Raw genomic sequence first — 26,916 nt, forward strand, 5'->3', positions numbered from 1 at the left:
TGAAGTGGCCTGTTGTTTTGTCACCTAAAAATGCAATAATTTTCAAATTAAGCTTTTCTTTATTAACATCACTTGATTGTGTGCCATATTTAGAGCTTAGTGAAATTTTGCAACATTAAATCTACACATTGATTAAATACATTTTATTTATTCTTGTTTCTAATGGGAACTTTCTTTGTTTCTAATGGGACTTTCTTAAATTAAATTACATCCAACATTTATTAAAGACCTAAAACATAGGCAATTACTGTGCTTAGAGGAAAAGCGCAGACGAAAGTGAATCAGACAAGTTCCCTGCCCTCCGGAAGCTTTCAGTCTAGTGATGAGAAAGACGTATACACACCTTATGTTGATTAAAGAAAAAAAAAAGCTCTTACCTGGTTGCTGGCATATGAAAGTGTTGGTTACAGATCTGCCCCAAACTAAAGGTGTCACCTTGAGCAAGTCTCTTTCCCTTTCCCTTTCAATCTCTTCATCTATAAACTAGGGGTTGGGAATACATTTATTAACAAACACAAATCGAGCATCTACCATGTGATAATAGTAGCTAAACTTACTGAGCAATTACCATGGGGCAGGTATCAAGATAAACCCTTTTTGATGGTAACCTCATTTAATCCTCAAAGCAATTCCATTTTCAAGAGGAGGAAATCGAGGCTCAAAAATGTTAAGTAACTCCCCCAAGGATGCAAAGTGATTGAGCCAGAATTCAAGACTAGGTTGGTTTGACTCCAAAACTCATGCCATTAAACCCTATTGTGTCACTGCAACCAACTCTAATAGTTTCAAATTATTACTTCTATTAATATTATATTACCATTATTTGCCCCCAAAATGTAAAATGTAAATACAAAGAGTTTGGTTTTTGTATTACTAGTGGAGGTTAAAGGTGCACAATGGAATTATTCAAACTGGGAAAATCCAGGAAGACTTCATGGAGGAGGCAGCATATGGCTGCTGTTAATAAGGTTTGCTCACACAAAATGGAGAGGTGAGGACATTTCAGGCAGAGAGAAGTATATGAGAGGTGACAGAGCAGTAAACAGTCATGCATCTGCAAGATCAAAGGGAAAGGGTGGTAAGAGAGAAGCTTGAAAGTCAAGTGGAGCCAGATTGTGGAAAAACTATAGAGTCATGCTAAGGACCTTGACATACAGAAAATGGGAAGCCCCTGAAAGTTGAAGAACATGAGAGTGAAATGATCAGTAACTTTTTGGTTTAGGACTTGTTTCTTTTGTGTTTTGGTTGCTTTTTTGTTTTGTCTTGTTTTGTTTTGTTTGTGGTTTTTAAATTTACAACCAATAAGAATATTTAGTAAGTTTTCCAAATACATCATGAATATATAAAACTAGCCTGACTCAAGGATAATAATTCTGGGTAGTTGGACTGAAGTTTCAATCAGCTACGTGGCATTTGCTAATCATCTGATATGAGCTAACAATAAAGGAGTTAACAAATAAACTGTCAGCCTACAGTCCAGGGTCTCAAATAGCATGTGACATAGTTGAGAAGCAGTTTTCCATATCATACATGAAATAACTAAAGAAACGACTTACAAAGCACTATACCAGTAACTACAATAAAATACAACTATACATGCAAAATAATGCTGAAAGCTGCAAGTAGAGGGGTAAAGCTAGGCCAGTTGTTCAGGGAACCATTCTGAAGTGGATTTGGGAAGTATGTCTAGAAGGGGAGCCATTGCTGTGAGAGTGCTGAGGCTCATCTGCTACTAGTCCCCCATTACTCAGGCATATGGTAGGTCAGCAACAAAACCATCATTGTGCACTGTTCTTTCCATCTAAATTCCATCAAATTATGACCAACCTATCAAGGTACTAGTTCAAATTCTCTCTTCCTCTATAAGCTAGTGGTCTTCTCTAAAATTTAAGAAGATCATGCTCATCTTCCTACTTCTTGTTCTCTTTCTTCTGTGTTTTATGAGGCTGCAATGAACTAGGAACTTCCTCTCCCCAGAACTCTGTATTCCAGGCCTTAGATCACTCAAAACTGTTGCTTATAAAGTGCAGAGAATCAACAAAGAAGGAATAGAGGTTAATGTCTGGTCAAAGATGTGATTCTCTTGTTGAAAAGTTTATTAGCTTATTATTTATAGAGTCATAAGTCCCAGGAAAAACCAAAAGGAAATATATATTGGATCCTAATGATATTCTCTTTTTTTCTTTTTTATTTTCCCCCACTCCATTGCCCAGGCTGGAGTGCAGTGGCATAATCTCAGCTCACTGCAACCTCCACCTCCCGGGTTCAAGGGATTCTCCTGCCTCAGCCTTCCAAGTAGATGGGATTACAGGCATGTGCCACCACACCTGGCTAATTTTTTTTGTATTTTTAGTAGAGATGGGGTTTCACCATGTTAGTCAGGCTGGTGTTGAACTCCTGACCTCAAATGATCCACCAGCCTCGGCCTCCCAATGTGCTGGGATTACAGGCATGAGCCACCACACCCGGCCTGATATTCTCTTGCAAGGGCATTGTTTACATTGTGTATCATTAGAACTGTAGAGTGTTGGCTCCAGACACAGAACCCCTAGAGTTTTCTAAACCATTTATATCACACTGGCAACCAGAAGTAACTTTATATACTCAAGAATCAAGATTTCACCTAGAAGTACCTCAGGTAGGTGTTGGTTCATTCACATTCCAACCAAAAGATAATGTACCATAAAGTGCATACCGCCTAGTTTGTAATGATTAAGGCAACCACATAAAATCTCTTTATTTAAAAGAAATTAAGTCCAGGCACGGTGGCTCACACCTGTAATCTCAGCACTTTGGGAGGCCAAGGAGGGCAGATCACCTGAGGTTGGGAGTTTGAGACCAGCCTGATCAACATGGAGAAATCCCATCTCTACTAAAAATACAAAATTAGCCGGGCATGGTGGTGCATGCCTATAATCCCAGCTACTCAGGAGGCTGAGGCAGGAGAATCACTTGAACCCAGGAGGCGGAGGTTGCAGTGAGCTGAGATCGTGCCATTGCACTCCAGCCTGGACAACAAGAGCAAAACTCTGTCTCAAAAAAGAAAAAAAGAAAAAGAAATTAAATGCACTATGGTTTATGGAGCGGTATTCCTCTCCCATGTCCTACATAAGATCTTTCACATGCCAGTCACAGTTAAATCTAATTTGCTGTGATCTGGATAAATGGGAGCTAATCAACAAGCTCTCAGCTCTAGCTTTGAATCAGCAGCTGATATTGCATTTTTGAAATACACTAATAGTGAGAATGCCTTCCTGACGACAACTGGCATTTTTGACACAGCAGGAAGGTTATCTGGATTCTGATATAATAGTTATTGGAATCATACATAGGTACATAGTTTAAAAGGCTAATAAGTCATTTGTTATTGCTTTTATTATCTCTGCATAGTTACTAAAATTGAGATTAGAACCACTTCTCGAATGTACTGTTCTAAATCCTTAGCTTGCTTGATCACACATGACCCTCACAATGATCCTAGGAGAAATTATTCTGCATGCCATTTTGTAGCTGGGGAAACTGAGGCACAGAGAAATACAGTACTGCCCAAAATGTCATAACTAATCAAAGGCAAAGACAATACTCACACCAGCTCTGATTCCAGAGCCCACTCTCTTAACCATATGCTTTTCTGCTTCCCTAGTTGTAGAGTCTTTTTGTATGACTGCATTAATTATATGTGAACAGTTCAAAAATTTCTATATAAGGTCTTTTAAGGGTGTCATTCTGGTTGAAAATGGAGGACTAGGCTTCTCGCTTGAAGACATATTTCTGTGGAAAAACCTATTTTCATTTAGATGCTACAGTTACTTGAGGTGGTTAATAAACCAGTTAACAGAGTAGGAAAAGGATAAGGGTTAAAGCCCTCCCAAGCCATCTTTCATGCTGCTAATATGAATCACATTACTAGATACTTAAATATCATTTTCTCTTTGGTTCCCAGAAGACTGCATATATGCTAGAATATTTGTCCTCCTCTTTTACCCTTTCAGGCAATAAAGTATTTTGGACCACTGTACTATGTTATGATTATTGTTTCTCTCCTGATTTTTTTGCTCCAATCTAATGAAAGACATACAAGCTACTATACTGCTACACAATGACTAAATACCTGTTGGATTAGGTGGGGGAAGATACACAGTCACTGGCTAGAAAGCATCATGCATACAGAGCACTTTCACCATATATTTTATTTCTCATGATCATGTGGAATTTAGGCTTTGGTGTTGATTATTTCTCTCTTAGGAAACATAGTTGTTTCAGGGTTGATATCACAAAAAAACAGAAAAACCTATTTGAGAAAAGGAAAATTATCTGTCTGTAGGCCAAATTTTGAAGTAGGAAAACCTGCTTTTGGAGTTGTATTCCCCTCCCAGGCACTTAATCCAAGTCCCAGTCTTATTCTAAACTGGGGATGCTAGTATTAACCATCATAGGAGTTATCTGAGATGAGTTATCATCAACTTGGTACCAGGTTGTTGTCCTCTGGACTCAGTGAGCTCTAGAATTGCATGAAACTGGCCTAATTTATCAAAGTATGTAGCCTTGGATAAATAATTCAATCTCTCAGAGGTCCAGTTATCTCTTCTGTAAAACATATCTACATCCTAGGAATGACAATATCTACATCCTAGAGATGTCAGGAGGATTAAGTGTATTTTTTTTAATTGTATGTATTTAAAATGGGCAACATAACGTTTTGATATACACGCGTATAGTGATTACTACAGTCAAGCAAATTAACATATCCATCATTTCATAGCTACCTTTTATGTATGTGATAAGATTATCTAAAATCTATTCTCTTACCAAATTTCCAGTATACAATATTGATATGGTTTGATCCGTATCCCCACCCAAATCTCATGTTCAGTTGCAATCCCCAGCGTTGGAGATGGAGCCTGGTTGGAGGTGATTGGATCACAGGGGTGGCTTCTAATGGTTCAGCACCATCCTTTCTTGGTACTGTATAGTGAGTAAGTTCTCATGAGATCTGGTTGCTTAAAAGGGTGTAACACCTCCCCCCTTTCCCTCTCTCTGTTCCTCCTGCTCCCGCTATGTGAAGTGCCAGCTCCCTCTTTGCCTTCCGCCATGATTGTAAGTTCTCTGAGGCATCCCCAGAAACTGATGCTGCCATGCTTCCTATACAGCCTGCAGAACCATGAGTCAATTAAACCTCTTTTCTTTGTAAATTACCCACTCTCAAGTATTTCTTTATAGCAATGCAAGAATGGACTAATACAGAAAATTGTTACTGAGAAGAAGGGCATTGCTATAAAGATACCTAAAAATGTAGAAGTGACTTTGGAACCGGCTAACGGCAGAAGTTGAAACATTTTAGAGGGCTCAGAAGAAGACAGAAAGATGAGAGAAAGTTTGGAATTTGCTGGGAACTTGTTGAGTGGTTGTAACCAAAATACTGATAGTGATATAGACAGTGAAGTCAAGGCGGAGGAGGTCTCAGATGGAAATGAGAAATTTATTGGGAATGAGTAAAGGTCAGGTTTGCTATGCTTTAGCAAAGAGTTTAGCTGCATTGTTCCTCTGTTCTAGGGATCTGTGAAATCTTAGACTTAAGAATGACGATTTAGGGTATCTGGCAGAAGAAATTTCAAAGCAGCAGAGTGTTCAAGAAGTAACCTAGCTGCTTCTAATAGCCTATGCTCATATGCATGAGCACAGAAATGACCTGAAATTGGAACTTACACTTAAAAGGGAAGCAGAACATAAGAGTTTGTAAATTTTGCAGCCTGGCCATGTGGTAGTAAAGAAAAGCTCGTTCTCAGGAGAGGAAGTCAAGCAGGCTGCATAAATTTGCATAACTAAAAGGAAGGCAAGGGCTGATAACCAAAACAATGGGGAGAAAGACTCATAGGACTAATAGGCATTTTATTTTATTTTATTTTTATTTTATTATTATTATTCTTTGAGTTTTAGGGTACATGTGCACAATGTGCAGGTTAGTTGCATATGTATACATGTGCCATGCTGGTGTGTTGCACCCATTAACTCATCATTTAGCATTAGGTATATCTCCTAATGCTATCCCTCCCCCCTCCCCCACCCCACAACAGTCCCCAGAGTATGATGTTCCCCTTCCTGTGTCCATGTGTTCTCATTGTTCAATTCCCACCTATGAGTGAGAACATGTGGTGTTTGGTTTTTTGACCTTGTGATAGTTTACTGAGAATGACGATTTCCAATTTCATCCATGTCCCTACAAAGGACATGAACTCATCATTTTTTATGGCTGCATAGTATTCCATGGTGTATATGTGCCACATTTTCTTAATCCAGTCTATCACTGTTGGACATTTGGGTTGGTTCCAAGTCTTTGCTATTGTGAATAGTGCCGCAATAAACATAGTGTGCATGTGTCTTTATAGCAGCATGATTTATAGTCCTTTGGGTATATACCCAGAAATGGGATGGCTGGGTCAAATGGTATTTCTAGTTCTAGATCCCTGAGGAATCGCCACACTGACTTCCACAATGGTTGAACTAGTTTACAGTCCCACCAACAGGGTAAAGGTGTTCCTAATAGGCATTTTAGACTTTCATGGTGGTCCCTCTCATCACAGGCCCAGAGGCCTAGGAGGACTGAATCATTTCCTGGGCCAGGCCTAGGGCCCCTGCTCCCTCTTACAGCCTTGGGACTCTGCTCCCTGAATCCCAGCTGCTCAAAGGGGCCCAGGTACTGTTACAGTAGGTAGCTAATCAGGCATGAGTGGGGTAAGAGAGAAGTCCCCACCACCCACCAGGAATGTCAGGCAACCATCAGATGATGGTCAGGCAGTTGTCATACTGCCTCTCTAAAATAGTAATTGGTTGCAGCCAGCACCAGGGAGAGGCAACTTCTCAATAGATAGAAACACCTGAAATTGGTAACTAGCCGCTTCCAATAAGATCTCAGGAACTGAGAGAGTGGGCTTAACATGCACATTAAGAGGCAAAATGGTGAAGTATGACCTTTGGGGGCATTCCGCCGGAAAAGGGAAGAAAGCCTCAGGTAAGCATGTATACAACTCCAGTAAACACACTGCACATGCTCACCTTCCAAGTGCAAGCAGGGCACCATGCATGCGGCAAGCTCACCCTTAGGGAAGGACCAAGGGAAAGGGGCACAAGATGTCAGAAGTAGGCCAGCGTATAAGATCCTAGGTTCAAGGTCAAACAGGGCACTTGACCGCCAAGGTGCCCACTTGGGCCTCTTCCAAATGTACTTTCCTTTCATTCCTGTTCTAAAGCTTTTTAATAAACTTTTACTCCTGCTCTGAAACTTGTCCCAGTCTCTTTTTCTGCCTTATGCCTCTTGGTCAAATTCTTTCTTCTGAGGAGGCAAGAATTGAGGTTGCTGCAGACCCACATGGATTTGCAGCTGGTAACTCAGATAACTTCCACCAGTAAGAATACAGTTCAGGCTGCTGCTTCACAGGGTGCCAGGCATAAGCCTTGGTGGCTTCCATAAGCTGTGAAGCCCGGGGGCGCACATAATGCAAGACTTGAGGCTTAAGAAGCTCTGCCTAGATTTTAGAGGATGTATGAAAAAGCCTGGATGTCCAGACAGAAGCCTGTTACTGGGGTGGAACCCTCATGGAGAACATCTACTAGGGAAGCGAGGAGAAGAAATGTGGGGTTGCAGCCCCCACAGAGAGTCCCCTGGGGCACTGCCTAGCAGAGCTACGACAAGAGAGCCACCGTCCTCCAGACCCCAGAATGGTAGATCCACCAACAACTTGCACCCTGCAGCCTGGAAAAGCTGCAAGCACTCAATGCTAGCCCATGAGAGCAGCTGTGGGAGATGAACCCTGGAAAGCCACAGGGGTGGTTCTGCCCAAGGTTTTGGGAGCCCACTCATTGCATCAGTGTTCCCTGGGTGTGAGTCAAAGGAGATTATTTCAGAGCTTTAACATTTAATGACTGCCCGGCTGGCTTTCAGACTTGCAATGGGGCCCTATAGCCTCTTTCTTTTGGCAGATTTCTCCCTTTCGGAATGGCAGTATCTGCCCAATGCCTATACCCCCATTGTATCTTTGAAGCAATTACCTTGTTTTTGATTTTACAGGTTCATAGGCAGAAGGGACTAGCTTCGTCTCAGGTGACACTTGGGACTTTGGACTTTTGAATGAATGCTGGATCGAGTTAAGACTTTGGGGAACTGTTGGTAAGGCACGACAGTATTTTGCAATATGAGAAGGACATTAGATTTGGGAGGGGCCAGAGTTGGAATAACATGGTTTGGATCTCTGTCCCCACCCAAATCTCATATTCAACTGTAATCCCCAGTGTTGGACGTTGGGCCTGGTGGGAAGTGAGTGGATTATGGGGTGGCTTCTAATGGTTTTGTACAGTCCCCTCTTGGTACTATATAGTGGGTGAGTTCTGACAAGATCTAGTTGTTTAAACGTATGTAGCACCTCCCATTTCTCTCTTCCCCCCAGTTCCTGCCATGTGAAGTCTGGGGTCTCCCTATGCCTTCCATCATGATTTTAAGTTCCCTGTGGCCTGCCCAGAAGCTGATCCAGCCATGCTTCTTGTACAGCCAGCAGAACTGTGAGCCATTAAACTTTTCTTTATAAATTACCCAGTTTCAGGTATTTCTTTATAGCAGTGTAAGAATGGACTAACACAATTATTAACGCTAGTCCTCATGTTGTACATTAAATCTCTAGATGTATTAGACATAACTGCAACTTTGTACCCTACCCTACAATTTTCTTTCCCCCCAAGCCCCCCAACCAAGGGTCTACTCTGTTTCTATAAATTCAGTTGTTTTTTAATTCCACGTATAAGTGAAGTACAACTCAGTGTAGAAACTTGGTAAATGCTAGCTACTTGTTATAAGCTGTCAGTCAAAATAAAAATACAGAGATGAATCTCTAAATTAAGTGATTTATTTGGGAAGAAAGAATTGCAATTAGGGCATACATGTAGATCAGATGGTCTTCGGTATATCCACACAACAAAGAAAAGGGCGAGGTTTTGTTAAAAAAGAGAAATGTTACATAGTGCTCTTTGAGAAAATTCATTGGCACTATTAAGGATCTGAGGAGCTGGTAAGTTTCAACTGGTGAGTGATGGTGGTAGATAAAATTAGAGCTGCAGCAGGTCATTTTAGCAACTATTAGATAAAACTGGTCTCAGGTCACAACGGGCAGTTGCAGCAGCTGGACTTGGAGAGAATTACACTGCGGGAGCAGTGTCATTTGTCCTGAGTGCTTTTCTACCCCCTACCCCCACTATTTTAGTTGGGTATAACAAGAATGACCCAATTTGTATGATCAACTTTCACAAAGCACGGAACAGTAGGAAAAGGGTCTGTTTCTGCAGAAAGTGTAGACGTTGAGAGCCATTTTGTGTATTTATTCCTCCCTTTCTTCCTCGGTGAATGATTAAAACGTTGTGATTTTTAGTGATGAAAAAGATTAAATGCTACTCATTGTAGTAAGTGCCATCTCACACTTGCAGATCAAAAGGCACACAGTTTAAAAAACCTTTGTTTTTTTACACATCTGAGTGGTGTAAATGCTACTCATCTGTAGTAAGTGGAATCTATACACCTGCAGACCAAAAGACGCAAGGTTTCAAAAATCTTTGTGTTTTTTACACATCAAACAGAATGGTACGTTTTTCAAAAGTTAAAAAAAAAAAACTCACCCACATATTGCAACTGGCAAATATGACATTCCCCAGTGTGAAAATCATGCTTGAGAGAATTCTTACATGTAAAGGCAAAATTGCGATGACTTTGCAGGGGACCGCGGGATTCCCGCCCGCAGTGCCGGAGCTGTCCCCTACCAGGGTTTGCGGTGGAGTTTTGAATGTACTTAACTGTGTCTACAGTAAAAACAAAATTTCATCCACCAAATATTTGTTGAGCGCCCACTGCCTGCCAAGCACAAACAAAACCATTCAAAACCACGAAATCGTCTTCACTTTCTCCGGATCCAGCAGCCTCCCCTACTAAGGTTCGCACACGCTATTGCGCCAACGCTGCTCCAGAGCGGGTCTTAAGATAAAAGAACAGGACAAGTTGCCCCGCCCCATTTCGCCAGCCTCGTGAGACAACGTCATCGCACATAGAAAACAGACAGACGTAACCTACGGTGTCCCGCTAGGAAAGAGAGGTGCGTCAAACAGCGACAAGTTCCGCCCACGTAAAAGATGACGCTTGGTGCGTCAGCCGTCCCTGCTGCCCGGTTGCTTCTCTTTGGGGGCGGGGTCTAGCAAGAGCAGGTGTGGGTTTAGAAGGTGTGTGTTTTTGTTTTTCCCACCCTCTCTCCCCACTACTTGCTCTCACAGTACTCGCTGAGGGTGAACAAGAAAAGACCTGATAAAGATTAACCAGAAGAAAACAAGGAGGGAAACAACCGCAGCCCGTAGCAAGCTCTGGAGCTCAGGAGTCGCGCGCTAGGGGCCGGGGCCGGGGCCGGGGCGTGGTCGGGGCGGGCCCGGGGGCGGGCCCGGGGCGGGGCTGCGGTTGCGGTGCCTGCGCCCGCGGCGGCGGAGGCGCAGGCGGTGGCGAGTGGGTGAGTGAGGAGGCGGCATCCTGGCGGGTGGCTGTTTGGGGTTCGGCTGCCGGGAAGAGGCGCGGGTAGAAGCGGGGGCTCTCCTCAGAGCTCGACACATTTTTACTTTCCCTCTCATTTCTCTGACCGAAGCTGGGTGTCGGGCTTTCGCCTCTAGCGACTGGTGGAATTGCCTGCATCCGGGCCCCGGGCTTCCCGGCGGCGCCGGCGGCCGCGCAGGGACAAGGGATGGGGATCTGGCCTCTTCCTTGCTTTCCCGCCCTCAGTACCCGAGCTGTCTCCTTCCCGGGGACCCGCTGGGAGCGCTGCCGCTGCGGGCTCGAGAGAAGGGAGCCTCGGGTACTGAGAGGCCTCGCCTGGGGGAAGGCCGGAGGGTGGGCGGCGCGCGGCGTCTGCGGACCAAGTCGGGGTTCGCTAGGAACCCGAGACTGTCCCTGCCGGCGAGGAGATCATGCGGGATGAGATGGGGGTGTGGAGACGCCTGCAGAATTTCAGCCCAAGCTTCTAGAGAGTGGTGATGACTTGCATATGAGGGCAGCAGTGCAAGTCGGTGTGCTCCCCATTCTGTGGGACATGACCTGGTTGCTTCACAGCTCCGAGATGACACAGACTTGCTTAAAGGAAGTGACTATTGTGACTTGGGCATCACTTGACTGATGGTAATCAGTTGTCTAAAGAAGTGCACAGATTACATGTCCGTGTCCTCATTGGGTCGATCTGGCCGCGATGAACACCACTAGGCTTTGTATTCAGAAACAGGAGGGAGGTCCTGCACTTTCCCAGGAGGGATGGCCCTTTCAGATGCAATCGAGATTGTTAGGCTCTGGGAGAGTAAGTAGTTGCCTGGTTGTGGCATTTGGTAAATTCCTATTCAAACTGTTGCCATGCACCAGTTTTTCACAACAAGGGTACATAATCTGTCTGGCATTACTTCTACTTTGTACAAAGGAGAAAAAAAAAAAGATACTGTTAAGATATGATTTTTCTCAGACTTTGGGAAACTTTTAACATAATCTGTGAATATCACAGAAACAAGACTATCATATAGGGGATATTAATAACCTGGAGTCAGAATACTTGAAATACGGTGTCATTTGACACGGGCATTGTTGTCACCACCTCTACCAAGGCCTGTCACTTTAGGAAAACCCTGAATCAGTTGGAAACTGCTACATGCTGATAGTACATCTGAAACAAAAAGGAGAGTAATTACCACATTCCAGATTGTTCACTAAGCCAGCATTTACCTGCTCCGGGAAAAAATTACAAGCAACTTATGAAGTTGATAAAACATTTTGTTTGGCTGTGTTGGCACTCCAAAATTTGCTTTCAGAGAAACAAAGTAAACCAAGGAGGACTTCTGTTTTTCAAGTCTGCCCTCGGGTTCTATTCTACGTTAATTAGGTAGTTCCCAGGAGGACTAGGTTAGCCTACCTATTGTCTGAGAAACTTGGAACTGTGAGAAATGGCCAGATAGTGATATGAACTTCACCTCCCAGTCTTTCCTGATGTTGAAGATTGAGAAAGTGTTGTGAACTCTCTGGTACTGTAAACAGTTCACTGTCCTTGAAGTGGTCCTGGGCAGCTCCTGTTGTGGAAAGTGGACGGTTTAGGATCCTGCTTCTCTTTGGGCTGGGAGAAAATAAACAGCATGGTTACAAGTGTTGAGAGCCAGGTTGGAGAAGGTGGCTTACACCTGTAATGCCAGAGCTTTGGGAGGCGGAGGCAAGAGGATCACTTGAAGCCAGGAGTTCAAGCTCAACCTGGGCAACGTAGACCCTGTCTCTACAAAAAATTAAAAATTTAGCCTGGCGTGGTGATGTGCACCTGTAGTCCTAGCTACTTGGGAGGCTGAGGCAGGAGGGTCGTTTGAGCCCAAAAGTTTGAAGTTACACCGGAGCTATGATCTTGCCAGTGCATTCCAGCCTGGATGACAAAACGAGACCCTGTCTCTAAAAAACAAGAAGTGAGGGCCTTATGATTGTAGAATTTTCATTACAATAGCAGTGGACCAACCACCTTTCTAAATACCAATCAGGGAAGAGATGGTTGATTTTTTAACAGACGTTTAAAGAAAAACCAAAACCTCAAACTTAGCACTCTACTAACAGTTTTAGCAGATGTTAATTAATGTAATCATGTCTGCATATATGGGATTATTTCCAGAAAGTGTATTGGGAAACCTCTCATGAACCCTGTGAGCAAGCCACCGTCTCACTCAATTTGAATCTTGGCTTCCCTCAAAAGACTGGCTAATGTTTGGTAACTCTCTGGAGTAGACAGCACTACATGTACGTAAGATAGGTACATAAACAACTATTGGTTTTGAGCTGATTTTTTTCAGCTGCATTTGCATGTATGGATTTTTCTCACCAAAGACGATGACTTCAAGTATTAGTAAAATAATTTTACAGCTCTCCTAATTATACTTCTCTGTGACATTTCATTTCTCAGGCTATTTCTTTTGGTAGGATTTAAAACTAAGCAATTCAGTATGATCTTTGTCCTTCATTTTCTTTCTTATTCTTTTTGTTTGTTTGTTTTTTTCTTGAGGCAGAGTCTCTGTCGCCCAGGCTGGAGTGCAGTGGCGCCATCTCAGCTCATTGCAACCTCTGCCCCCCCGGGTTCAAGAGATTCTCCTGCCTCAGCCTCCCGAGTAGCTGGGATTACAGGTGTCCGCCACCACACCTGGCTAATTTTTTGTATTTTTAGTAGAGGTGGGGTTTCACCATGTTGGCCAGGCTGGTCTTGAGCTCCTGACCTCAGGTGATCCACCTGCCTTGGCCTACCAAAGAGCTGGGATAACAGGCGTGACCCACCATGCCCGGCCCATTTTTTTTTTCTTATTCTGTTAGGAGTGAGAGTGTAACTAGCAGTATAATAGTTCAATTTTCACAACGTGGTAAAAAAGTTTCCCTATAATTCAATCAGATTTTGCTCCAGGGCTCAGTTCTGTTTTAGGAAATACTTTTATTTTCAGTTTAATGATGAAATATTAGAGTTGTAATATTGCCTTTATGATTATCCACCTTTTTAACCTAAAAGAATGAAAGAAAAATATGCTTACAACATAATTTTATGGTTGTATGTTAACTTAATTCATTATGTTGGCCTCCAGTTTGCTGTTGTTAGTTATGACAGCAGTAGTGTCATTACCATTTCAATTCAGATCACATTCCTATATTTGATCATTGTAAACTGACTGCTTAAATTGTATTTAAAACAGTGGATATTTTAAAGAAGCTGTACGGCTTATATCCAGTGCTGTCTCTTAAGACTATTAAATTGATACAACATATTTAAAAGTAAATATTACTTAAATGAATTTTTGAAATTAAAAATACACGTGTTAAAACTGTCTTTGTGTTCAACCATTTCTGTACATACTTAGAGTTAACTGTTTTGCCAGGCTCTGTATGCCTACTCATAATATGATAAAAGCACTCATCTAATGCTCTGTAAATAGAAGTCAGTGCTTTCCATCAGACTGAACTCTCTTGACAAGATGTGGATGAAATTCTTTAAGTAAAATTGTTTACTTTGTCATACATTTACAGATCAAATGTTAGCTCCCAAAGCAATCATATGGCAAAGAGAGGTATATCATAGTTTGGCTGTTAGCTGCTTTGTATTGCTATTATTATAAATAGACTTCACAGTTTTAGACTTGCTTAGGTGAAATTGCAATTCTTTTTACTTTCAGTCTTAGATAACAAGTCTTCAATTATAGTACAATCATACATTGCTTAGGAATGCATCATTAGGCGATTTTGTCATTATGCAAACATCATAGAGTGTACTTACACAAACCTAGATAGTATAGCCTTTATGTACCTAGGCCATATGGTATAGTCTATTGCTCCTAGGCCACAAACCTGTACAGTTGTTACTGTACTGAATACTATAGATAGTTGTAACACAGTGGTAAATATTTATCTAAATATATGCAAACATAGAAAAGGTACAGTAAAAGTATGGTATAAAAGATAATGGTATACCTGTGTAGGCCGCTTACCACGAATGGAGCTTGCAGGACTAGAAGTTGCTCTGGGTGAGTCAGTGAGTGAGTGGTGAATTAATGTGAAGGCCTAGAACATTACTGTACACCACTGTAGACTTTATAAACACAGTACGCTGAAGCTACACCAAATTTATCTTAACAGTTTTTCTTCAATAAAAAATTACAACTTTTTAAGTTTGTAAGCTTTTTAATTTTTTAACTTTTAAAATACTTAGCTTGAAACACAAATACATTGTATAGCTATACAAAAATATTTTTTCTTTGTATCCTTATTCTAGAAGCTTTTTTCTATTTTTAATTTTTTTTTTTTTACTTGTTAGTCGTTTTTGTTAAAAACTAAAACACACACTTTCACCTAGGCATAGACAGGATTAGGATCATCAGTATCACTCCCACCTCACCGCCTTCCACGTCCACATCTTGTCCCACTGGAAGGTTTTTAGGGGCAATAACACACATGTAGCTGTCACCTCCTATGATAACAGTGCTTTCTGTTGAATACCTCCTGAAGGGCTTGCCTGAGGCTGTTTTACATTTAACTTAAAAAAAAAAAAGTAGAAGGAGTACACTCTAAAATAACAATAAAAGGCATAGTATAGTGAATACATAAACCAGCAACGTAGTAGTTTATTATCAAGTGTTGTACACTGTAATAATTGTATGTGCTATACTTTAAATAACTTGCAAAATAGTACTAAGACCTTATGATGGTTACAGTGTCACTAAGGCAATAGCATATTTTCAGGTCCATTGTAATCTAATGGGACCACCATCATGTATGCAGTCTACCATTGACTGAAACGTTACATGGCACATAACTGTATTTGCAAGAATGATTTGTTTTACATTAATATCACATAGGATGTACCTTTTTAGAGTGATATGTTTATGTGGATTAAGATGTACAAGTTGAGCAAGGGGACCAAGAGCCCTGGGTTCTGTCTTGGATGTGAGCGTTTATGTTCTTCTCATCATGTCTGTTTTCTCATTAAATTCAAAGGCTTGAACAGGCCCTATTTAGCCCTTCTGTTTTCTACGTGTTCTAAATAACTAAAGCTTTTAAATTCTAGCCATTTAGTATAGAACTCTCTTTGCAGTGATAAAATGCTGTGTTGGTTTCTTGGCTAGCATATTAAATATATTTATCTTTGTCTTGATATTTCAATGTCGTTTTAAACATCAGGATCGGGCTTCAGTATTCTCATAACCAGAGTTCACTGAGGATACAGGACTGTTTGCCCATTTTTTGTTATGGCTCCAGACTTGTCGTATTTCCATGTCTTTTTTTTTTTTTTTTTGACCTTTTAGCGGCTTTAAAGTATTTCTGTTGTTAGGTGTTGTATTACTTTTCTAAGATTACTGTAACAAAGCACCACAAACTGAGTGGCTTTAAACAACAGCAATTTATTCTCTCACAATTCTAGAAGCTAGAAGTCTGAAATCAAAGTGTTGACAGGGGCATGATCTTCAAGAGAGAAGACTCTTTCCTTGCCTCTTCCTGGCTTCTGGTGGTTACCAGCAATCCTGAGTGTTCCTTTCTTGCCTTGTAGTTTCAACAATCCAGTATCTGCCTTTTGTCTTCACATGGCTGTCTACCGTTTGTCTCTGTGTCTCCAAATCTCTCTCCTTATAAACACAGCAGTTATTGGATTAGGCCCCACTCTAATCCAGTATGACCCCATTTTAGCATGATTACACTTATTTCTAGATAAGGTCACATTCACATACACCAAGGGTTAGGAATTGAACATATCTTTTTGGGGGACACAATTCAACCCACAAGTGTCAGTCTCTAGCTGAGCCTTTCCCTTCCTGTTTTTCTCCTTTTTAGTTGCTATGGGTTGGGGCCAAATCTCCAGTCATACTAGAATTGCACATGGACTGGATATTTGGGAGTACTGCGGGTCTATTCTATGAGCTTTAGTATGTAACATTTAATATCAGTGTAAAGAAGCCCTTTTTTTAGTTCATTATTTCTTTGAATTTCTAAATGTATGCCCTGAATATAAGTAACAAGTTACTATGTCTTGTAAAATGATCATATCAACAAGCATTTAATGTGCACCTACTGTGCTAGTTGAATGTCTTTATCCTGATAGGAGATAACAGGATTCCACATCTTTGACTTAAGAGGACAAACCAAATATGTCTAAATCATTTGGGGTTTTGATGGATATCTTTAAATTGCTGAACCTAATCATTGGTTTCATATGTCATTGTTTAGATATCTCCAGCGCATTTGGATAATGTGACAGTTGGAATGCAGTGATGTCAACTCTTTGCCCACCGCCATCTCCAGCTGTTGCCAAGACAGAGATTGCTTTAAGTGGCGAATCACCTTTATTAGCAGCTACTTTTGCTTACTGGGACAATATTCTTGGTCCTAGAGTAAGGCACATTTGGGCTCCAAAGACAGAACAGGTACTTCTCAGTGATGGAGAAATAACTTTTCTTGCCAACCACACTCTAAATGGAGAAATCCTTCGAAATGCAGAGTGTGGTGCTATAGATGTAAAGTTTTTTGTCTTATCTGAAAAGGGAGTGATTATTGTTTCATTAATCTTTGATGGAAACTGGAATGGGGATCGCAGCACATATGGACTATCAATTATACTTCCACAGACAGAACTTAGTTTCTACCTCCCACTTCATAGAGTGTGTGTTGATAGATTAACACATATAATCCGGAAAGGAAGAATATGGATGCATAAGGTAAGTGATTTTTCAGCTTATTAATCATGTTAACCTATCTGTTGAAAGCTTATTTTCTGATACATATAAATCTTATTTTTTTAATTATATGCAGTGAACATCAAACAATAGATGTTATTTATTTTGCATTTACCCTATTAGATACAAATACATCTGATCTGATACCTGTCATCTTCGTATTAACTGTGGAAGGTACGAAATGGTAGCTCCACATTATAGATGAAAAGCTAAAGCTTAGACAAATAAAGAAACTTTTAGATCCTGGATTCTTCTTGGGAGCCTTTGACTCTAATACCTTTTGTTTCCCTTTCATTGCACAATTCTGTCTTTTCGCTTACTACTATGTGTAAGTATAACAGTTCAAAGTAATAGTTTCATAAGCTGTTGGTCATGTAGCCTTTGGTCTCTTTAACCTCTTTGCCAAGTTCCCAGGTTCATAAAATGAGGAGGTTGAATGGAATGGTTCCCAAGAGAATTCCTTTTAATCTTACAGAAATTATTGTTTTCCCCTAAATCCTGTAGTTGAATATATAATGGTATTTACTTTTCAGTATAGTTTTGATGTATCTGAAGAACACATTGAATTCTCCTTCCTGTGTTCCAGTTTGATACTAACCTGAAAGTCCATTAAGCATTACCAGTTTTAAAAGGCTTTTGCCCAATAGTAAGGAAAAATAATATCTTCTAAAAGAATAATTTTTTACTATGTTTGCAGGCTTACTTCCTTTTTTGTCACATTATGAAACTCTTAAAATCAGGAGAATCTTTTAAACAACATCATAATGTTTAATTTGAAAAGTGCAAGTCATTCTTTTCCTTTTTGAAACTATGCAGATGTTAACATTGACTGTTTTCTGTGAAGTTATCTTTTTTTCACTGCAGAATAAAGGTTGTTTTGATTTTATTTTGTATTGTTTATGAGAACATGCATTTGTTGGGTTAATTTCCTACCCCTGCCCCCATTTTTTCCCTAAAGTAGAAAGTATTTTTCTTGTGAACTAAATTACTACACAAGAACATGTCTATTGACAAATAAGCAAGTATCAAAATGTTGTGGGTTGTTTTTTTAAATAAATTTTCTCTTGCTCAGGAAAGACAAGAAAATGTCCAGAAGATTATCTTAGAAGGCACAGAGAGAATGGAAGATCAGGTATATGCAAATTGCATACTGTCAAATGTTTTTCTCACGGCATGTATCTGTATAACGTTGATGGCTACATTTGTCAAGGCCTTGGAGACATACAGAATAAGCCTTTAATGGAGCTTTTATGGAGGTGTACAGAATAAACTGGAGGAAGATTTCCATATCTTAAACCCGAAGAGTTAAATCAGTAAACAAAGGAAAATAGTAATTGCATCTACAAATTAATAGTTGCTCCCTTTTTTTTTCTGTTTGCCCAGAATAAATTTTGGATAACTTGTTCATAGTAAAAATAAAAAAAATTGTCTCTGATATGTTTGTTAAGGTACTACTTCTCGAACCTTTCCCTAGAAGTAGCTGTAACAGAAGGAGAGCATATGTACCCCTAAGGTATCTGTCTGGGGTGTAGGCCCAGGTCCACACAATATTTCTTTTAAGTCTTACGTTGTATCGTTAAGACTCATGCAATTTACATTTTATTCCATAACTATTTTAATATTAAAATTTGTCAGTGATATTTCTTACCCTCTCCTCTAGGAAAATGTGCCATGTTTATCCCTTGGCTTTGAATGCCCCTCAGGAACAGACACTAGAGTTTGAGAAGCATGGTTACAAGGGTGTGGCTTCCCCTGCGGAAACTAAGTACAGACTATTTCAGTGTAAAGCAGAGAAGTTCGTTTGAAGGAGAATCTCCAGTGAAGAAAGAGTTCTTCACTTTTACTTCCATTTCCTCTTGTGGGTGACCCTCAATGCTCCTTGTAAAACTCCAATATTTTAAACATGGCTGTTTTGCCTTTCTTTGCTTCTTTTTAGCATGAGTGAGACACATGATACTTTAAAAAAGTAATTAAAAAAAAAAACAACTTGTGAAAATACATGGCCATAATACAGAACCCAATACAATGATCTCCTTTACCAAATTGTTATGTTTGTACTTTTGTAGATAGCTTTCCAATTCAGAGACAGTTATTCTGTGTAAAGGTCTGACTTAACAGGAAAAGATTTCCCTTTACCCAAAAAATCCTAGTCCTTATTTGCTGATCAATAAGCAGGGTCCCCAGGAATGGGGTAACTTTCAGCACCCTCTAACCCACTAGTTATTAGTAGACTAATTAAGTAGACTTATCGCAAGTTGAGGAAACTTAGAACCAACTAAAATTCTGCTTTTACTGGGTTTTTGTTTTTTCAAACCAGAAACCTTTACTTAAGTTGACTACTATTAATGAATTTTGGTCTCTCTTTTAAGTGCTCTTCTTAAAAATGTTATCCTACTGCTGAGAAGTTCAAGTTTGAGAAGTACAAGGAGGAATAGAAACTTGAGAGATTTTCTTTTAGAGCCTCTTCTGTATTTAGCCCTGTAGGATTTTTTTTTTTTTTCTTTTTTTGGTGGTGTTGAGCTTCAGTGAGGCTATTCATTCACTTATACTGATAATGTCTGAGATACTGTGAATGAAATACTATGTATGCTTAAACCTAAGAGGAAATATTTTCCCAAAATTATTCTTCCCGAAAAGGAGGAGTTGCCTTTTGATTGAGTTCTTGCAAATCTCACAACGACTTAATTTTGAACAATACTGTTTGGGGATGATGCATTAGTTTGAAACAACTTCAGTTGTAGCTGTCATCTGATAAAATTGCTTCACAGGGAAGGAAATTTAACACGGATCTAGTCATTATTCTTGTTAGATTGAATGTGTGAATTGTAATTGTAAACACGCATGATAATTATTACTTTAAAAACTAAAAACAGTGAATAGTTAGTTGTGGAGGTTACTAAAGGATGATTTTTTTTTAAATAAAACTTTCAGCATTATGCAAATGGGCATACGGCTTAGGATAAAACTTCCAGAAGTAGCATCACATTTAAATTCTCAAGCAGCTTAATAATATGGGGCTCTGAAAAACTGGTTAAGGTTACTCCAAAAATGGCCCTGGGTCTGACAAAGATTCTAACTTAAAGATGCTTATGAAGACTTTGAGTAAAATCATTTCATAAAATAAGTGAGGAAAAACAACTAGTATTAAATTCATCTTAAATAATGTATGATTTAAAAAATATGTTTAGCTAAAAATTCATAGACATTTGACAATTTCATTTATATCTCAAAAAATTTACTTAACCAAGTTGGTCACAAAACTGATGAGACTGGTGGCGGTAGTGAATAAATGAGGGACCACCCATATTTGAGACACTTTACATTTGTGATGTGTTATACTGAATTTTCAGTTTGATTCTATAAACTACAAATTTCAAAATTACAATTTCAAGATGTAATAAGTAGTAATATTATCTTGAAATAGCTCTAAAGGGAATTTTTCTGTTTTATTGATTCTTAAAATATATGTGCTGATTTTGATTTGCATTTGGGTAGATTATACTTTTATGAGTATGGAGGTTAGGTATTGGTTCAAGTTTTCCTTACCTATTTGGTAAGGATTTCAAAGTCTTTTTGTGCTTGGTTTTCCTCATTTTTAAATATGAAATATATTGATGACCTTTAATTGACAAATTTTTTTATCTCAAATTTTAAAGGAGATCTTTTCTAAAAGAGGCATGATGACTTAATCATTGCATGTAACAGTAAATGATAAACCAATGATTCCATACTCTCTAAAGAATAAAAGTGAGCTTTAGGGCCGGGCATGGTCAGAAATTTGACACCAGCCTGGCCAACATGGCGAAACCCCGTCTCTACTAAAAATACAAAAATCAGCCGGGCATGGTGGTGGCACCTATAGTCCCAGCTACTTGGGAGGATGAGGCAGGAGAGTCACTTGAACCCGGGAGGAGAGGTTGCAGTGAGCTGAGATCACGCCATTGCACTCCAGCCTGGGCAACAAAAGCAAAACTGCATCTCAAAAAAAAGAAAAGAAAGAATAAAAGTGAGCTTTGGATTGCATATAAATCCTTTAGACACGTAGTAGACTTGTTTGATACTGTGTTTGAACAAATTACGAAGTATTTTCATCAAAGAATGTTATTGTTTGATGTTATTTTTATTTTTTATTGCCCAGCTTCTGTCATATTATGTGATTTTCTTCACTTCATGTCACTTTATTGTGCAGGGTCAGAGTATTATTCCAATGCTTACTGGAGAAGTGATTCCTGTAATGGAACTGCTTTCATCTATGAAATCACACAGTGTTCCTGAAGAAATAGATGTAAGTTTAAATGAGAGCAATTATATGCTTTATCAGTTTTTTGGGGTTATAGTATTATTATGTATATTATTAATATTCTAATTTTAATACTAACCACTTTGTCATACATACTATGCACATACAGTATTGGCCACTTTAGCAAATAAGCACACACAAAATCCTGGATTTTATGGCAAAACAGAGGCATTTTTGATCAGTGATGACAAAATTAAATTCATTTTGTTTATTTCATTACTTTTATAATTCCTAAAAGTGGGAGGATCCCAGCTCTTATAGGAGCAATTAATATTTAATGTAGTGCCTTTTGAAACAAAACTGTGTGCCAAAGCAGTAACCATTAATGGAAGTTTACTTGTAGTCACAAATTTAGTTTCCTTAATCATTTGTTGAGGACGCTTTGAATCACACACTATGAGTGTTAAGAGATACCTTTAGGAAACTATTCTTGTTGTTTTCTGATTTTGTCATTTAGGTTAGTCTCCTGATTCTGACAGCTCAGAAGAGGAAGTTGTGCTTGTAAAAACTGTTTAACCTGCTTGACCAGCTTTCACATTTGTTCTTCTGAAGTTTATGGTAGTGCACAGAGATTGTTTTATGGGGAGTCTTGATTCTCGGAAATGAAGGCAGTGTGTTATATTGAATCCAGACTTCAGAAAACTTGTATATTAAAAGTGTTATTTCAACACTATGTTACAGCCAGACTAATTTTTTTATTTTTTGATGCATTTTAGATAGCTGATACAGTACTCAATGATGATGATATTGGTGACAGTTGTCATGAAGGCTTTCTTCTCAAGTAAGAATTTTTCTTTTCATAAAAGCTGGATGAAGCAGATACACATCTTATGCTCACCTATGACAAGATTTGGAAGAAAGAAAATAACAGACTGTCTACTTAGATTGTTCTAGGGACAACATTACGTATTTGAACTGTTGCTTAAATTTGTGTTATTTTTCACTCATTATATTTCATAATATATTTGGTGTTATTCCATTTGCTATTTAAAAAACCGAGTTTCCATCCCAGACAAGAAATCACGGCCCCTTGCTTGATTCTGGTTTCTTGTTTTACTTCTCATTAAAGCTAACAGAATCCTTTCAAATTAAGTTGTACTGTAGATGAACTCAAGTTATTTAGGCGTAGAACAAAATTATTCATATTTATACTGATCTTTTTCCATCCAGCAGTGGAGTTTAGTACTTAAGAGTTTGTGCCCTTAAACCAGACTCCCTGGATTAATGCTGTGTACCCGTGGGCAAGGTACCTGAATTCTCTATACACCTATTTCCTCATCTGTAAAATGGCAATAATAGTAATAGTACCTAATGTATAGGGTTGTTATAAGCATTGAGTAAGATAAATAATATAAAGTACTTAGAACAGTGCCTGGAACATAAAAACACTTAATAATAGCTAATAGCTAACATTTCCTATTTACATTTCTTCTAGAAATAGCCAATATTTGTTGAGTGCCTACATGTTAGTTCCTTTACTAGTTGCTTTACATGTATTATCTTGTATTCTGTTTTAAAGTTTCTTCACAGTTACAGATTTTCATGAAATTTTACTTTTAAAAAAAGAGAAGTAAAAGGATAAAGTATTCACTTTTATGTTCACAGTCTTTTCCTTTAGGCTCATGATGGAGTATCAGAGGCATGAGTGTGTTTAACCTAAGAGCCTTAATGGCTTGAATCAGATGCACTTTAGTCCTGTATCTGTTCAGTGTCAGCCTTTCATACATCATTTTAAATCCCATTTGACTTTAAGTAAGTCACTTAATCTCTCTACATGTCAATTTCTTCAGCTATAAAATGATGGTATTTCAATAAATAAATACATTAATTAAATGATATTATACTGACTAATTGGGCTGTTTTAAGGCTCAATAAGAAAATTTCTGTGAAAGGTCTTTAGAAAATGTAGGTTCCTATACAAATAAAAGATAACATTGTGCGTATAGCTTCGGTGTTTATCATGTAAAGCTATTCTGAGTTATTTGAAGAGCTCACTTACTTTTTTTTGTTTTTAGTTTGTTAAATTGTTTTATAGGCAATGTTTTTAATCTGTTTTCTTTAACTTACAGTGCCATCAGCTCACACTTGCAAACCTGTGGCTGTTCCGTTGTAGTAGGTAGCAGTGCAGAGAAAGTAAATAAGGTAGTTTATTTTATAATCTAGCAAATGATTTGACTCTTTAAGATTGATGATATATCATGGATTGTCATTTAAATGGTAGGTTGCAATTAAAATGCTCTAGTAGTATAAGGAGGCAATGTAATCTCATCAAATTGCTAAGACACCTTGTGGCAACAGTGAGTTTGAAATAAACTGAATAGGAATCATTTATCAGTTTCTTTTGATAGCTCGTAAATACCAGTGTCAGTTGTGTATAAATGGTTTTGAGAATATATTAAAATCAGATATTTAAAAAAAATTACTCTTCTATTTCCCAGTGTTACCTTTAACAAATCTGAAGGTAGTCATGTACTTTTGGTAGTAGTTCCAAAGAAATGTTATTTGTTTATTCATCTTGATTTCATTGTCTTGGCTTTCCTTCTAAATCTGTCCCTTCTAGGGAGCTATTGGGATTAAGTGGTCATTGATGATTATACTTTATTCAGTAATGTTTCTGACGCTTTCCTTCAGTGCTACTTGAGTTAATTAAGGATTAATGAACAGTTACATTTCCAAGCATTAGCTAATAAAGTAAAGGATTTTGCACTTTTCTTCACTGACCATTAGTTAGAAAGAGTTCAGAGATAAGTATGTGTATCTTTCAATTTCAGCAAACCTAATTTTTTAAAAAAAGTTTTACATAGGAAATATGTTGGAAATGATACTTTACAAAGATATTCATAATTTTTTTTTTGTAATCAGCTACTTTGTATATTCACATGAGCCTTAATTTATATTTCTCATATAACCATTTATGAGAGCTTAGTATACCTCTGTCATTATATTGCATCTACGGACTAGTGACCTTATTCCTTCTGTTACCTCAAACAGGTGGCTTTCCATCTGTGATCTCCAAAGCCTTAGGTTGCACAGAGGGACTGCCGAGCTGCTTTATGAAGGGAGAAAGGCTCCATAGTTGGAGTTGTTTTTTTGTTTTTTGTTTTTTGAACATTTTTCCCATCCTCCATCCTCTTGAGGGAGAATAGCTTACCTTTTATCTTGTTTTAATTTGAGAAAGAAGTTGCCACCACTCTAGGTTGAAAACTACTCCTTTAACATAATAACTGTGGATATGGTTTGAATTTCAAGATAGTTACATGCCTTTTTATTTTTCCTAATAGAGCTGTAGGTCAAATATTATTAGAATCAGATTTCTAAACCCCACCCAATGACCTGCTTATTTTAAATCAAATTCAATAATTAATTCTCTTCTTATTGGAGGATCTGGACATTCTTTGATATTTCTTACAACGAATTTCATGTGTAGACCCACTAAACAGAAGCTATAAAAGTTCCATGGTCAAATAAGTCTGAGAAAGTCTGCATATGATATAATTCACCTGAAGAGTCACAGTATGTAGCCAAATGTTAAAGGTTTTGAGATGCCATACAGTAAATTTACCAAGCATTTTCTAAATTTATTTGACCACAGAATCCCTATTTTAAGCAACAACTGTTACATCCCATGGATTCCAGGTGACTAAAGAATACTTATTTCTTAGGATATGTTTTATTGATAATAACAGTTAAAATTTCAGATATCTTTCATAAGCAAATCAGTGGTCTTTTTACTTCATATTTTAATGCTAAAATATTTTCTTTTATAGATAGTCAGAACATTATGCCTTTTTCTGACTCCAGCAGAGAGAAAATGCTCCAGGTTATGTGAAGCAGAATCATCATTTAAATATGAGTCAGGGCTCTTTGTACAAGGCCTGCTAAAGGTATAGTTTCTAGTTATCACAAGTGAAACCACTTTTCTAAAATCATTTTTGAGACTCTTTATAGACAAATCTTAAATATTAGCATTTAATGTATCTCATATTGACATGCCCAGAGACTGACTTCCTTTACACAGTTCTGCACATAGACTATATGTCTTATGGATTTGTAGTTAGTATCATCAGTGAAACACCATAGAATACCCTTTGTGTTCCAGGTGGGTCCCTGTTCCTACATGTCTAGCCTCAGGACTTTTTTTTTTTAACACATGCTTAAATCAGGTTGCACATCTAAAATAAGATCATTTCTTTTTAACTAAATAGATTTGAATTTTATTGAAAAAACTTTTTAAACATCTTTAAGAAGCGTATAGGATTTAAGCAATTCCTATGTATGTGTACTAAAATATATATATTTCTATATATAATATATATTAGAAAAAAATTGTATTTTTCTTTTATTTGAGTCTACTGTCAAGGAGCAAAACAGAGAAATGTAAATTAGCAATTATTTATAATACTTAAAGGGAAGAAAGTTGTTCACCTTGTTGAATCTATTATTGTTATTTCAATTATAGTCCCAAGACGTGAAGAAATAGCTTTCCTAATGGTTATGTGATTGTCTCATAGTGACTACTTTCTTGAGGATGTAGCCACAGCAAAATGAAATAAAAAAATTTAAAAATTATTGCAAATACAAGTTATATTAGGCTTTTGTGCATTTTCAATAATGTGCTGCTATGAACTCAGAATGATAGTATTTAAATATAGAAACTAGTTAAAGGAAACATAGTTTCTATTTGAGTTATACATATCTGTAAATTAGAACTTCTCCTGTTAAAGGCATAATAAAGTGCTTAATACTTTTGTTTCCTCAGCACCCTCTCATTTAATTATATAATTTTAGTTCTGAAAGGGACCTATACCAGATGCCTAGAGGAAATTTCAAAACCATGATCTAATGAAAAAATATTTAATAGTTCTCCATGCAAATACAAATCATATAGTTTTCCAGAAAATACCTCTGACATTATACAAAGATGATTATCACAGCATTATAATAGTAAAACAATGGAAATAGCCTCTTTCTTCTGTTCTGTTCATAGCACAGTGCCTCATACGCAGTAGGTTATTATTACATGGTAACTGGCTACCCCAACTGATTAGGAAAGAAGTAAATTTGTTTTATAAAAATACATACTCATTGAGATGCATAGAATAATTAAGAAATTAAAAGACACTTGTAATTTTCAATCCAGTGAATACCCACTGTTAATATTTGGTATATCTCTTTCTAGTCTTTTTTTCCCTTTTGCATGTATTTTCTTTAAGACTCCCACCCCCACTGGATCATCTCTGCATGTTCTAATCTGCTTTTTTCACAGCAGATTCTAAGCCTCTTTGAATACCAACACAAACTTCAACAACTTCATCTATAGATGCCAAATAATAAAT

The 26,916-nt window shown here is 38.2% G+C and overlaps 1 protein-coding gene across 10 annotated transcripts in view; it reads left to right on the forward strand.

Annotated features, from left to right (window-relative positions):
• The window catches only part of C9orf72 (C9orf72-SMCR8 complex subunit), a 144,671-nt gene that overhangs the window by 107,284 nt on the left and 10,471 nt on the right, over window positions 1–26,916 (forward strand). For 4 of the 10 annotated variants that reach the window (XM_063787901.1, XM_063787902.1, XM_063787903.1 and 1 more), the window contains 6 exons: window positions 16,775–17,262; window positions 18,353–18,412; window positions 21,470–21,565; window positions 22,297–22,361; window positions 23,650–23,722; window positions 25,348–25,464. In XM_063787901.1, coding sequence (XP_063643971.1) covers window positions 16,819–17,262; window positions 18,353–18,412; window positions 21,470–21,565; window positions 22,297–22,361; window positions 23,650–23,722; window positions 25,348–25,464 — 855 coding nt within the window. In that variant the 5' untranslated portion in view covers window positions 16,775–16,818. Of the gene's footprint in view, window positions 1–10,093; window positions 10,252–10,453; window positions 10,530–16,774; window positions 17,263–18,352; window positions 18,413–21,469; window positions 21,566–22,296; window positions 22,362–23,649; window positions 23,723–25,347; window positions 25,465–26,916 lie in introns of those variants that run through there. The other 6 variants (XM_001155133.6, XM_009456421.5, XM_009456420.4 and 3 more) reach the window with 4 other exon arrangements.

This window comes from Pan troglodytes, chromosome 11 (assembly GCF_028858775.2).
Source record: "Pan troglodytes isolate AG18354 chromosome 11, NHGRI_mPanTro3-v2.0_pri, whole genome shotgun sequence".
Lineage (NCBI taxonomy): Eukaryota > Metazoa > Chordata > Mammalia > Primates > Hominidae > Pan > Pan troglodytes.